Source organism: Patella vulgata, chromosome 1 (assembly GCF_932274485.2).
Source record: "Patella vulgata chromosome 1, xgPatVulg1.2, whole genome shotgun sequence".
Taxonomy (NCBI): Eukaryota; Metazoa; Mollusca; class Gastropoda; family Patellidae; genus Patella; species Patella vulgata.
The window spans coordinates 20,234,720-20,249,206 of NC_065879.2; the positions used below are offsets into that span (position 1 = coordinate 20,234,720).

The 14,487-nt window shown below is 37.3% G+C and overlaps 1 protein-coding gene across 2 annotated transcripts in view; it reads left to right on the plus strand.

The window, feature by feature from the left end:
- Positions 1-14,487, plus strand: part of LOC126828189 (ATP-dependent RNA helicase DDX3Y) — a 35,853-nt gene that overhangs the window by 11,832 nt on the left and 9,534 nt on the right. Inside the window, exons 5-17 of one of the 2 annotated variants that reach the window (XM_050557803.2) lie at positions 2,544-2,609; positions 5,045-5,144; positions 6,073-6,297; positions 6,878-6,977; positions 7,274-7,409; positions 7,881-7,978; positions 9,362-9,460; positions 10,187-10,347; positions 10,964-11,108; positions 11,739-11,883; positions 12,350-12,531; positions 13,002-13,119; positions 14,055-14,208. In XM_050557803.2, the coding sequence (XP_050413760.1) occupies positions 2,544-2,609; positions 5,045-5,144; positions 6,073-6,297; positions 6,878-6,977; positions 7,274-7,409; positions 7,881-7,978; positions 9,362-9,460; positions 10,187-10,347; positions 10,964-11,108; positions 11,739-11,883; positions 12,350-12,531; positions 13,002-13,119; positions 14,055-14,208 (1,729 nt within the window). The remainder of the gene's footprint in view (positions 1-2,543; positions 2,610-5,044; positions 5,145-6,072; positions 6,298-6,877; positions 6,978-7,273; positions 7,410-7,880; positions 7,979-9,361; positions 9,461-10,186; positions 10,348-10,963; positions 11,109-11,738; positions 11,884-12,349; positions 12,532-13,001; positions 13,120-14,054; positions 14,209-14,487) is intronic. The other variant, XM_050557811.2, reaches the window with a different exon arrangement.

The following is a 14,487-nucleotide window of genomic DNA, read 5'->3' on the forward strand; positions in this document are numbered from 1 at the left end:
CTTGAAAGTGTTGAGAAAGCCTTGTAGTCTTCAAAATGTGGATAATCTTTTGTGTCAATATCTAAAATGACAGGCATATTCATGATTCACAGTTACCGCGAATCAAAAACGTTAGATTTTAATTTTTGATTAGCAACGGACAAAATATGTATCGCAAACCAAACACTCATTATCTTATCTAGACAGACCATTTTAAACTATGGGACAGTAGAAACCCAATGGTTTTCTATGATTCTCACCAGATTTGAATAGTTTTCCAACAATGGCTTAAAATTATACATTAAATACAGAAACTCCTGCTAAAACAACACAACTAGAGTTATAGTGCCACACACCACATATATAACTCTTGATAATCTCAATATTTGCTATGGGTGTGTTTTTCATTTCCTGGCAATCTATTTTTGTTTTCTTTTGAGACTTTGTAGATTGACATTGTTAATACTGTAAAACAATTTGTCAGTCGGAACCTAATTGAGAATGTGGCCGGTTATTTAACATGGGCACGTTGGAACACAAGGTCTGTCTTTGAGTCAAGTGGCATGGTTTTGATTCACCACTTGACCGTGACAAGGAGTGGGGTCACCTGTTCAACCTCGTGGGTTTTCTCCGGGTTCTCCTGTTTCCTCTCACTGCTAAAGAACCATACACGCAAGCAGATTATTGAAATAAAATTGAACCGTATGTTATCCCCAAAATGACTTGTGTCGAGTGAACATTAAACCCCATTTCTCTGTCCCTCATTAGATGATCGAGACTATCTAGAAACGCAAATAATTAAAGACTTGTATATTTCTGTGATTTGTGACAAGTGACAAGTGCATTCTGAAGTATGTATATGGTCTTTCATCAAAAAGGATGTGGTAGCATAGGCTGCAATGATACAATATGCATCACGGTATAGACCTATTGATTATTGATTTTCAATTTCCAATAATTACTACCAGGGTTATGGCCCTTGATCACTTTGAAATATCTTGTGGACGACCGCTCTAGATGCTAAAGTTAATATAGGATTGGTCACTTGAAATTTATACACATAGTTTAAGGTCATGAGAGGAAGAAGCCTGTTGATTTTAATGATTTCCGATAACTGCCAGAGTTTTGACTCTTGATCACTCTGGAGGCCAAAGTTGATATCCGATTGACAGTGCTTAGGGTCATGAGGTGAAGAATCCAATTGATTTTCAGCGTTTTCTGACAATTACTGCCATAGATATGGCCCTTGATCTTGTGGACGCTTTAGAGGCTAAAGTTAATGTATGATTGACTTTATATTTAATACAGTGTTTAAGGTCACTAAACGATGAACCCTATCAATTTTCAACGATTTCCAATGATTATGGCAATTGATATTAAATGTTTTCTATGCTAAATATTAGAATAGGGCAGAACTAGAAACCAGATGGGTCATTGCTCGTAATTAGATTTTCGTGTGTAAATGTTTTCATTTCTGACAAAAGAAAGAAATATGCTACAACCCTTGTTGACTCCCCGGATGACTTAGCTGCTGTGGCTATGTGTTTTGTTGTATCTTTAATACAAAATATGGAGTATCGGAAGAAAACAGACAGTTAAATACGTCTGTAAGCGTGTTTATCGTACTATGAACAGTGGTATACTGTCATCACAGTATATCGTTGCATCCCTGGCAATGGCCAACATTCCTGGGTTTAAAGGTCAGATATGAAAATGAATATCGGTTAGTAATTTTTTTAACCGATTCACCTGTGGCCGGTTAACTGAGTAGCCATTTACATCTTTAATAAACTGCTTAAAGGAGCTATAGCTCTAACTCAGTATTTTCAATAATATTTGAAAACAAAAACACAAATTGAAATTCAATTTTAGCCCATGTTAATCAATATTGGTGTTCTTACCTTGTTAATATATGGGATCCGAATATAAATAATAATAATATGTCCATTTATATAGTGCCAAATCCACAAATCGGGCTCACTTTCAAAGTGTGTGATATATTTTGGACTAAAAATATAGACAAAACTAATTATGTCAAAAGTTTGGTTCAAATCCCTTTTCAAAATATTTTAATCACAAATTGCTACCCTATCCCAAGCTGTGAAAATCGATTTGAAGGAGCCTTGTATGTCACTTAACTTTATGGGACGGTCTATTTTTAGGTTGTATTTATCTTTACCAGCTGTCCATTTACCATAAATGTCGAAGCCTTGAATAAATTCTTGTATTATCCTCTGTGAACTTAATTTTTTGCTGTATATGTTTAAGTCTCTCACTGTTCTGACAATTGCCAACCATTCGATCACATATATCAAGCTCCCCCAACATCATTCGATCCGACACCAGCCATGAGTCTGCCAGTTGGTGATACCCTTACATTTTTGTCGTGTGTGCTCCTGGATTTCTTTCTGGGAAATTGTCCAGTAGGCTTAGGTGTCTCTACTTTCAATATATATATATGTCAAATATGCCATACTTTATTGGGAAATAACTACACTATAAATACTATTCGGGGGAATGCATCTTTAATTGATAACGAACGGTCTTTCTCCTCTGTTGTACAGGTGGCTATCCTGGAGGTTATCAGCCGCGTGGTGGTTACTCGGGTGGCTACAGCTCTGGACCCCCACGTAAGTTCCGTAGATATCTAGTTCTGTAGTAGTGAAGTCTTGATCGCTCCAGCCCAAATTGCAATGAATGTTACTCTGGATAAAAATCGTGCGATTTGCACCTACAGTGTCATGCCATACAGAGATTTCCATACGTCTAAGGATTGGTTGAGAGGAAATATGACCTTCACCTGCACTGTTTGACGCGACCGATTTCACTGAAAAGCTGGGAACTAACAATCATGCTAATTCTGCGACTCCGGGTGGATTTAGGCACTCTAGAAACAGGGGTTTCGAAAATAAGCTACAGAATTCCTGTTTCTGGGTTATCTATATGTTTATGTTACAAGGCTTAAGGGGATTTAGACATTTCCTAGATTAGCCAGTTACCATGGATACAATCAATGCTTATGTCCAAACCTATATTCATTGTAGTCAATGTGTGGACAGTTTGGTCTGAAGTGATCAAGACAAGTTATGTAGAGAATTATCTTCAATGCTTTTGTCTCTATTTTTCTGGGGCTTTGGGTGGCTGTATGGTGTAACGTGTCGCTGGAAGATTATGAGGTCTGTCGATAACCTGCTTGTCCATCCTTGTGGGTTTTCTCCAGGACCTCAGGTTTCCTCCCATGACTGTAAGATCCAAATAACACGCAAAAGATTACTGGGTCGCCTAGCCCCACCAAGAAAAATATACATAGAAATAGGTTTAACGTCCACTTGACACATACTATGTCATTTTGGGACTAACATATGGTTCAATTATATCCCAATTCGTTTACCCCTAGGCGACCTAGTAATCTTTTGCGTGTTATTTGGATCTTACAGTCTTGTCAGTGTGTGCTGTGATATGGTTTCGATACCTTTCTGTATGTGTCATGACAAGTTGGGACTGCTGTCTAACCTCATTCGCTTTCTCTTGGTTCTTCAATTTCTACGCGCTGTTGAATGTTCCCATACACTTTTAAAGCAAATTTTATTGTATAGTAATAGCTTAGTAGTAATGACATGCTGAATTACACCTGGAACGCGATCGTGACACACAGCAGAAAGTTTTTGCATTTCGTTTACCCAACGATTCACAATGCAACAATGTTTTTGGACTTGCCTGAAGACTCAGCTGCTGTGGGTTTATCATGTTGCATGGCAACTCAATCTTGTATGTGATGTCATTAACTATTGCAACATCACACATTGAAATTCTCTGTAATATCTTTGAAAACAATATAACGCTATGTTTATATATATATATATATATATATATATATATATATATATATATATATATATGTGTATGCTCACAGGACTAATTTAAAACTCATTTTACTATTGAAAAAAAAAATGTTGCCAATTGCATGGCTCTGATAACACTACCATAAATTTTAATTTTGAAGGTAGCTTAAATAAAATGCAACGTGGAAATATAATTTTTTTCATGAACACAAATTTTGTTGGGTTTATGATTTTTGCCTAAAATTAATGTTTGATCGTCCAGTACAGTTATCGCTGAAGAATTATAGTATGTGATGAACGTCACAAATTTTGGATGAAGATTTCCAATTACTGCCAATTCTTTAGTTACCTTGAAAAACGTTCTTGTGCAGTGACATTTGGTCACATGATAATTATTCCCTTTGTCGTAGAGGCTATTTATTAATATTTATGGACTTCTGTTGAAAGACTGCTTTTTTGGGTAGCAGATCTTTGTATGTTTTAGCTATGAATGGTTAAGAAGAGGTTGTTTTTAGCTATGAATGATAAATTAGTTTATAATTATAATAATAGAGGAGGTTATAGTAATTATGTTATTTTGTATTTTTTAGAAATGAACGGTAGAGGTTACAGGGGTTTGCCTAGAAAAATATTCATGCCGGACAGCAATCTTGGGGCAGGGGGTACTCGGGCGGGGAGGAGGGTTGGGTGCAGATCTGTCGCCCTTGGGAGAAAGTTATCTTTTTTTCTGATCAAAAAAGCGCTATTTCGTGACGTTTTGACGCAGTTTTGCCGTTTTATTAAATTAACTTTTTATGAAATCTCTGGTAATTTATAGTAAATGGAAATTGATTTGCCCATTTTTCGTTGAGAAATCCATACTATGAATGAAAATTATAGAGCTTTACCATGAGGAAATATTATGAATATCCAGTCTGATTTCTGAACATGTTTTCAATCATGACTTGCACTGCCAGAAGTAATGAATTCCGCGGAAAACATACGATACGAGGTCAGTTTGAGGTTAAAAGGAAAAAAATAAAGACAAACTTTGTCTTTATTTACAAGAAAATGGCATTAGGTGGAAATCTGCTTCCAGATATTTTTGCTGGGCAGAAAATATTGGTGCCACCCTATAACTTGTATAGCAGGCACATCCCTGAGGTTATAATAATTGTTATATTTTTTTTTAGAAATGAATGATAGAAGTTATAATAACTGTTATTTGATATTTTTTTTTTTAGAAATGAATGATAGAGGTTATAATAATTATAATAGGGGAGGTGGTAGAGGAGGTTATAATAACAGCTATGACAGCAGACGAGGCAGTGCTGGAGGTTACAGGTAAGTTATCAGACGATATTGGTTTTACTAACCTGGAGGTCCCATGTGTTATTCCACTTCGGGATGGAGAAGAGATGAGATCCCGTGTACACATTGACGTGCACGCTAAAGAATTCTTTGACATTTGGAATTCGAAATAAGAATAGACCGTAGCGATAAGAGGATACTGTCTTGTTTAATGCATGCAGGCTAGATTGTAAGGCCTGTCATTGAGTCAAGGGTCACCTGTCCAACCTTGTGGGTTTTCCGAATCCTCTGGTTTCCTCACACTGCTAAAGACACCTATATGGAAGTGAATTATTGCAATAAAATCCAACAATGTGTTAGTCCCGAGTTTGTGTTGAGTGGACGTTAAACCCCATTTCTCTCTGTCATTGAGTCAAATTTTGAGTGATTTTGAGTACCTGCTTGTACATGACAAAGAGTAAGCTGGCCTTTTCAACCTCTTGGATTGCCCCAGGGTCCTCCGGTTTTCTCACATTGCTAAAGACGACTTTTGCAAACGAATTATTGAAACAAAATTGAATTATAGGTTAGTCCCAAAATGACCTAATCTGAGAGATATACTGGTAATGAAAGGTACCATTTCTATTGGTGACAAAGTAAATTGGACCGAACTTGGGGTTAGGGTTAGGATTATAAGGGTTACGAGAGAGGTCATATAGACTATGCCTGTTCCTCAATCCCTTTCAATTTCTGAATAAAATATAGTTTTAAAAAAAAATGAAATAATAATTATATTCGGCAGCTATGTTGGATTCAACTTGGGTCCAGTTGTCTGCTGACCGTGTATCATTCAAAGCAGTTTGTAATCAAACAGTTGGAAATAAGAAAGAAAAGGCTATATTTCCACTGCCTGGGTAAAATTTCTCTCATAGCACACAACATTGTTTGCCCATCTTCATTAGCCTTTTAAAAATATTTTCAGTGATCGTGGTATGGGTAGATATGACAGACAAGGAAGTGCTCCTCCCCAACCACCAATGGGTGGAAGCAGATGGGACGCTTTAGCTGAAGAACCTGTAAGCCGTGAGAAGAAATGGGGTCACAACAGATGGGACAGTCGAGCCGACAGTGGTGACACCTGGTCTAACAGTGGATCTACAGTTATCGATTGGTCAACTCCCCTACCCAGAAACGAAAGATTAGAACAGTAAGTACATTTGATCTTTAAATTGTGAAGTTATAGCAAAATTTGAAATCTGTAATTGTCCATAGAGCAAACTTGCTAAGCTTCATCTCTACCTTAGTGAAGTTGACGAAGTCATAGACTTTACATATGCACACTTAGACGTGTGGTTGTATATTGTCATCGGCCCCATCCGTCTGTCGTCCACAAGTACTTGTAAACCTCTACAGACCATATTTATCATCTGACAACATCTTGTCAACATTCTTGAGGCAAAGTAGCCTATTTCATTTCAGCAAGTTCTTCTAAGAGTTATAGCCCTTGTGTGTGAACTTTTTGAATGATGAAATGACAAAATTATCATCTGATCTGTAGGACACTGATATATCAGTTTCTTGTATAAATGAGTAAAGATGCGTCAACCCATGTTAACTGCTTGAACAATTTATCTGCTGCAAGCATGTATTGTTAACTGGCAACCCATGTTTTCAAAGAGCATTGCACTGGAAACAAAAACAAGTCTCATATCAAGTGTATGGTTCAAAACCGTAAAACAAATAAAAAGAATTATTTGTGTGTAATATTTTTGTGTTTTTGTTTTTAGGGAATTATTTGGAGGTGGTAATACTGGTATAAATTTTGATAAATATGAAGACATACCAGTAGAGGCCAGTGGTGATAATCCACCTCAAAATATTGAAAACGTAAGTTTAATCTTTCAAATTGTTTGGGAATCTCTGAAGTTGTGAATCATTTTTATCAGATATAGTATGTTAAATTTCAACAATTAGTGTCTCAAAATTCAATTGTCAAAAAGAAAACCGGTCACAAATCCTTAGGACAAAATTTCCCTCATAGCATACTGCATGGTGTACTCCTGTCTTCATTAGCCCATTAAACACCATTTCATTTCTCCCACTCTGGTTTCCCATAACATTACTCCTATTCCTCTGGCTTCTCTTTAAGTTTTTTCATAACCATTAAATTTTATTGAATTCAGTTTGAAGATGCAAGTCTTGGAGAGATTATACGTAACAATATTGTACTGAGCAAATACCCGAAACCAACACCAGTACAGAAATATGCTATACCTATTGTATTAGGCAAGAGAGATTTAATGGCTTGTGCCCAGACAGGTAAGATGGTCGAATGGTTAGCATGTGTTTGTTGAATTATAAGGTGTGTCATTGAGTCAACTGGCGTGGTTTCGATTCCCTGGTTGTACGTGACAAGGAGTAGAGTCGCCTGTACTTGTGGGTTTTCTGCGGGTCCTCTGGTTTCCTCCCACTGCTAAAGACACCTGCGCACAAGCAAATTATTGAAATAAAATTGAACCATGTTAGTCCCAAAATGACCTAGATTGGGTTGGGTGGTCTAATAGTCCAACACATGGTTTAGATCATTAGGTCTGTCATTGAGTCAAATTGGGTGGTTTCAAGCCCCAGCTTGGAATTTGAAATAAAAGCGGGCAGTAGCTTTGTTGTCTGGGCAAATTTCCCCATAGTCTGTCTATATTAGCCCAGTCGGTGCCGAAAAGTAAGATGTTAAACCCCCATTTTATTTCTATTGCAACAAATTACTCATTTTTATATATTTTTTTGATTCAGGTTCGGGTAAAACTGCTGCTTTTCTGGTACCTATATTAAATTTACTGTACGAGACTGGACCAGGTGAGGCTCATGAGGCCGAACAAAGGCAATCACAAGTAAGTCATTTATACTCCACTAGCTGTGATAACCAGGATTGTTTTCAATTTAACGTAATAATCCATACTTGTCAATTTATCACTAATTATGTGCGCAGTTTTATCTCTATTTTAACATATTAGTCCATAACATAAACATCAATTTCATTACTAAAGACTATTAAGAATATCAAATCACTTTATTCTAATTGAAGTTATGAAGGTTTGAAGTTGACAAGTATCATTACTATGATATAAACTTCATATTTAGTCGTATATTGAAATGTTGTCCTATGTTGTCGCCTCTGTCCGGCGTCCATAATTGCTTGTAAACGCTCTAGAGGCTAAAGTTAATATCCGATTGACTTTAACTTTATACTAAGTGTTTAAGGTCACGAGGCGAAGAATCCTGTTGATTTTCAGTAATTACTGCCAGAGTTATGGCCCTTGATCACTTTGAAATATCTTGCGGCTTTAGAGACCATAGTTATCATCTGATTGATTTTATATTTATACACCGTGTTTAAGCCTATATATAATTGTTTTGATTGACTTCAGATTGATACAGAGTTTAAGGTCTTCAGATGAAGAAGTATAATGATTTTTGATAACTTGAACAGCTAAATCCATGATATATTGAATGTTTTGTAAAACAAATTCTAATGATTTTCTGTTAATTATTGAATGATTTGTTACTCTTAATCAGATTTTAGTGTATTATAAATGTTTCATTACCAACTAAAGTAAAAATATATGACAACTCTTGACTACCCGGACGATTTAGCTGCTGTGGACGTATGTTTCGTTGTCTGGAAACCTATCTTTAAAGGACGAGTAGGTTATAATCCATTCCATAAGGTTTTGAGGGCTACATGTGAATAGATGTCTAAATATTATAATTAACTTAACATTTGAAGCAGAAAAAAGATCTGCAATCGGCACATTTAGCTTTTACATAATGCATCATTAAAGATTTATGAAATATATTTTTCCCACTCAAGGGTAATATTTTAAAGATGCATTATGTAAGATATAAAGTTCTGGCTGTAATAGTTATATTAAATATGCATTATACAAGAAATAAAGAGATGACAGTTCTCTACATAATAGTTCCCAAATCGATAATGAAAATGAAATATCCTGGAAATTTCACTCAAATTACTTAATTCTGAGTGATGTTAGGGCTGTTTGGAGACTAACAGTCCAGATAGTTAAAATTCGTTGAAAATCAAGAGCATCCAATGGCATAAAGTTGATAATGACCTTGGCAAGTTAATAAATGTCTAATATAATAATTTATATAACATTTAAGGCCTAATGAAAGACTTGAAATCGGCAGATTTAGCTCTTGCATAATGTGTGTTTAATGTAAAAAAGATAGGTATGTTTTCAATATATTTTTAGGGAGGTCGATCATATGGAAGAAGAAAACAATACCCCAGTGCTTTAGTGTTAGCTCCGACCAGAGAATTGGCATCACAGATATATGATGAAGCAAGGAAGGTTCGTATAATAAGAAAGTTGTTGGGAGCCCCAGTGACTCCGTGACAAAGGGGCTTGCTCTTGCTCGCTTACCAATAGGTCTCTGGTTAATTCCTGGTCCTGGTATTGGCCGAGAAGGTTGCTTGAGACTTTCCAGCGTGGTTTCCCATTATCATTGCTTTGGGACTGAGTGTTTGTCGTTCGGATGGTATGGAAAACGATGTCCTGTATACACCCAACGCCCCCATCAAGAGTTTGTCCAGATTGCAGATGGCTCTGGCTTGTTTGACCATTTCAATTACAGTCAATGTTTTTTAAGGCGAGCGATCTCTCTCTCAAGTGCCTGCCGTGCACCTGAATGTCGACCAAGGGCAGGCATTTTCTCCCTCCCCTTATAACTGAAAATTGCTCCTTTACAAAGTCATTTGGGGTTTATTATCGTTTATGAAACCAGGAATGACTCCCCGACATGGAATTATTGATCTTCAGAACCATTTCTCATACACACAACTAATCACTCTCCTTAATATCAGATCGCTTTCTTTAATTTCTAAATCACTCTTAAACTGGAAGAACTTTTTTAGGGGAGCAATTTTTTTCAATTTGTTAATTAAGGGGAGCTTTTTTCGGTACTCCCCTAAAATACAAATAACGACGACTGCAATTACATCAAATGATTATAAGAATTTGTATTGAACTATTAAAATTGAAATTTATTTTAGATAATTATGTGTTTTATTTTATTAGTTTGCTTATCGATCAAGAGTTCGACCCTGTGTTGTATATGGTGGTGCTGATATCGGTGCCCAGATGAGAGATTTAGATCGAGGATGTCATTTATTGGTGGCTACTCCCGGTCGATTGGTCGATCTAATGGAACGAGGCAAAGTAGAAATGGAGCATTGTAGGTTGGTAAATCCCTGTATATTTTGAGGTAGTCGCGCTGTTTCAGTAAGATGCTGGCTCGTTAAATGGAGGTCCTGTATTTATTCCCGTGTTGATTGAAGGGAGCCACAGTGGCTAAGAGGCTGTCTTGCTAGCCTGGAGGTCGCGTGTTCGATCATTGCATTGGCCGAGAAAGTTCTTCAGAATTTTCCCGCGTGGTTTCACTCTTGTCAGTGGTGCATGACGGAGGGCCTAATAAGAACAGCTGTCGAGTCATTGAGACGAAAAACTGAGGTCCCATGTATACATTGGCATGCATGTAAAAGATCCCTTAGCAGTTGGATTTCGATATTAGAATAGGTGATAGTGTTGCTGCCCGGGCAAAATTTCCCTCATACACATTGTATGTTGTATGCCCGTCTTGATTTGCCCAGTCGGAGCAGAACAGTAGTACGTTAAACCTCATTTCATTTTGGCATGCATGTAAAATTTCCCTTGTAGCACATTGCGTCTTCATTAGCTCAATCGCTGGAGAAATATAGGACATTAAACTCCATTTCGTTTCATATCAAATTAAATTTTATTCATGTTTACAAAAGAATGGTCACGATATATTGTAACATCCCCATTTCATTTCAGATACCTGATGTTAGATGAAGCTGATAGAATGTTAGACATGGGTTTCGAACCTCAGATTCGAAGAATTGTAGAGAAAGACTCTATGCCTCCATGTGGTAAACGACAAACTCTCATGTTTTCAGCCACTTTCCCTAAAGAAATCCAGGTTCGATCATTTTGTCTTGTCTTGGGATAACTGATTTGAATTTTGTAATACAAACAAGGGTTGGGTTGCTTAATAGTTTTAACACTTGCGCTTTAAATTATACAGTCTGTCATTGAGTCAAGTGGCATGGTTTTGTTTTCTCGCCTGTACGTAACAAGGAGTAGTGACAATCGAACCTCGTGGGTTTTCTCCAGGTCTCCCCCTTTTATCCCACTGCTAAAGCCCCTACACAAACAAATTGGTGAAATATGAAGTAAAATTCACCTAATTCGTGTTGAGTGGACTCTCTCACACACATCATTGAGTATGACTTTGGCTAGCTATACTGGAGGTCCTGTGTTTTCGTTTCTGCATTGGCCGAGAAAGTTTATGGGGATTATTTGCCTGCGTGGTTCCTCCTTGTCAGTGGTGCAGGACTGAGGACCTGGCAAGAGACACTATATAGTCATTCGGATCGGACAGAAAACCAAGGTCCTGTGTACACATTGGCGTGCATGTAAAAGATCCCTTGGCAGTTGGAATTCCCTCATGCTACACTGTATGACGTATGCCTGTCATTAGCCCAGTTGAAGTAGAACGTTTAACTCCCATTTCATTTCTCTCATATCCCATTTCTTTCTATTGTTTTAGATTTTAGCTCGAGATTTTCTGGATAATTATATATTTTTGGCTGTTGGTCGTGTTGGTAGTACGAGTGAAAATATTACCCAGAAAGTTGTGTGGGTAGATGACAGTGAAAAAAGATCCTTCTTACTTGATTTGATCAACGCTGCAGGTAAGAATTTATTTACAACTCTTCTTTATCTACATAATAATAATAATGTACATTTATGATTGGACTCAATCCATCCATATTGCCTGGAAGATAATTTCTAATCCTAATAAGTAACAAAGAAATGGGTTTTTAGTTTGGATTTGAATACAGCTAATCTTCAATGGTATGTTACTCCAGACACTTGAAGGCTTTATCCCCATACAACCGATGTGGGCTTATTTTGTGAGTGAAGTGGACAATTTGGTTGATATTACTGAATGTGGTTCGTGAGGTAAGATGGGGAAAGATTTGGGCTTCTATAGGGAGGTGGGGGGGGGGGCTGTATCTTGTCAACTTCACTTATAACTTTGCTCAGAATAAAGTAATTTGACTGGCATTTTCAATCTATTTTTGAACTATTAAAGGAACAATGGTCAGTCATTTAAATAAATTTTACATAATGCATCTTTAATTTTCCTTATTCTAGGCCCAGAATCTTTGACCCTTGTATTTGTTGAAACTAAGAAAGGTGCTGACTCGTTAGAAGACTTTTTACAAAGAGAAGGATTCCCAGCAACAAGTATCCATGGTGATAGATCACAGAGAGAAAGAGAGGATGCTCTACGTGTATTTAGAAGTGGTGATCGACCAATCCTCGTTGCTACGGCCGTAAGTTCTCAAGATTTTTGGTTATAAATTTCATTAAAAGCAGTTGAAAGAAAGTAGCCCGTAGTGCCGTTGTCAAGGCAAAATTTTCCCCATATCACACTGTATCATGTGCACCTGTCTTAATTAGACCAGTTGGAACACAATTTTATTTCATTTTGAGTGAAGTCTGTATCACTACAGGCCCGGGATTGTAAAGTACAGTTTACCCTCTTATCTTCAATTGATGGCTTGATCTCACTTTAACTATCTTCAATTGATGGCTTGATCTCACTTTAACTCTGTACATCTTATCAAGGCCATCATGTAGTAGCCTGCTACTGTTCACAGGTCCGCCGTAAAGGTAATTGCAAAGCAGCGTATAAGCTTTGTCTAGATGTTGTAAAACTCATATGCTCTCATATACGTTTGTTAATCATTGTGTCTTGTGTAATTGTTTATATGTGGTTTACATTGATTTGATTTATTTACAGGTTGCTGCAAGAGGCTTAGATATCTCAAATGTACGTCACGTCATCAACTTTGATTTACCCAGTGATATCGAGGAATATGTTCATCGTATTGGACGTACTGGGCGAGTGGGAAATCTAGGTAATATATAGTTTGGATAATCAAGTCTTATGTAGTCTTCTGTTAATTTAAAGCATTAAAATGACTATTCTTGATAGTTTGTATTGTCAAGTCTTTATGTAGGCCTGCATGACATTTAAAACAATGACATGACTAATCCTGAACTAATAATGGTTACATGGTTTAAGGACTCAAAATGACCAAAGTATTGTTGAGATATGAAACCTCATTCAAGTCTAGGGACATAGCAACTAATTAACTTAATTAATACGTAGGCATTGAGTATGTGGTACATCAATATCAAGCCCATATAAAAACCCTTGGCAGTTACAAATTAACCGGGAGGGGGGTTGGGTGACCGAATGGTTAGCGTGCACAGGTTGTATCATAATGTCTGTCATTGAGTCAACTGACGTGGTTTCGATTCCCTGGTTGTACGTGACAGAGTAGAGTCGTCTGTCCAACCTTGTGGGTTTTCTTCGGGTCCTCTAGTTGCCTCCCACTGCTAAAAACCCTATGCGAAAGCGAATTGTTGAAATGAAAATTGAAGTATGTTAGACCCGAAATGATCTAGTCGGTGTCGAGCGGACGTTAATCCTCATATCTTTCTCTATAAATCAACCGAACAGTAGGACGTTAAACTCCCATTTCATTATAAATCAACCAAGTGCAGGTGAGACTCTGCAGTTCGGCCACTTCATTAACCTGCTTGGTTCAGAAAAATAGGTGGGCCCATGACATGTCACCAGAGTCGGTGCCTCTTGGAGGACCTGGCAAGGGAGACGAAGACCTGAGGTCACAAACCCTTGACAGTTGGAATTTGAAATAAGAGACGTAGGTCATAATTATATAATTTCCCTCATAGCACCCTGTTGCGTATGCTCGTCTTATTGGCCCAGTTGGAGCAAAACAGTAGAGCGTTAAATGTTAAACCCCATTTGATTTACTATTCGCAGGTTTGGCTACATCGTTTATAAATGAGAAAAACAAGAATATTGTTCGAGATTTATTGGATTTGTTAATGGAAGCTAATCAAGAAGTACCAGCTTGGTTAGAATCAATGGCCAATGATACGCGATCATCTACTACGTCCAAGAGAGGAGGCAGAAAGTAAGTTCAATACTACGTTACTTACGACTTATGTACACATTTCCACTCATTCTCGATCCCTGTGTTCGCTGTGAAAGTTCACTGGGATTTTCCAGCATAGTTGTCCCCCGCCTTTCGAAGAAAGCAGGGGACTATTAAAATGGGTTCGTCCGTCTGTCTGTCCGTCACACTTTTTGGGACACAATAACTCTCTTCCTAATTGAGCTAGAATGTTCAAACTTGGTGTATGTGTTTATTAGGTCAATGCCTTGATGGAGTTCGAAGATGAGCATTTTCCGC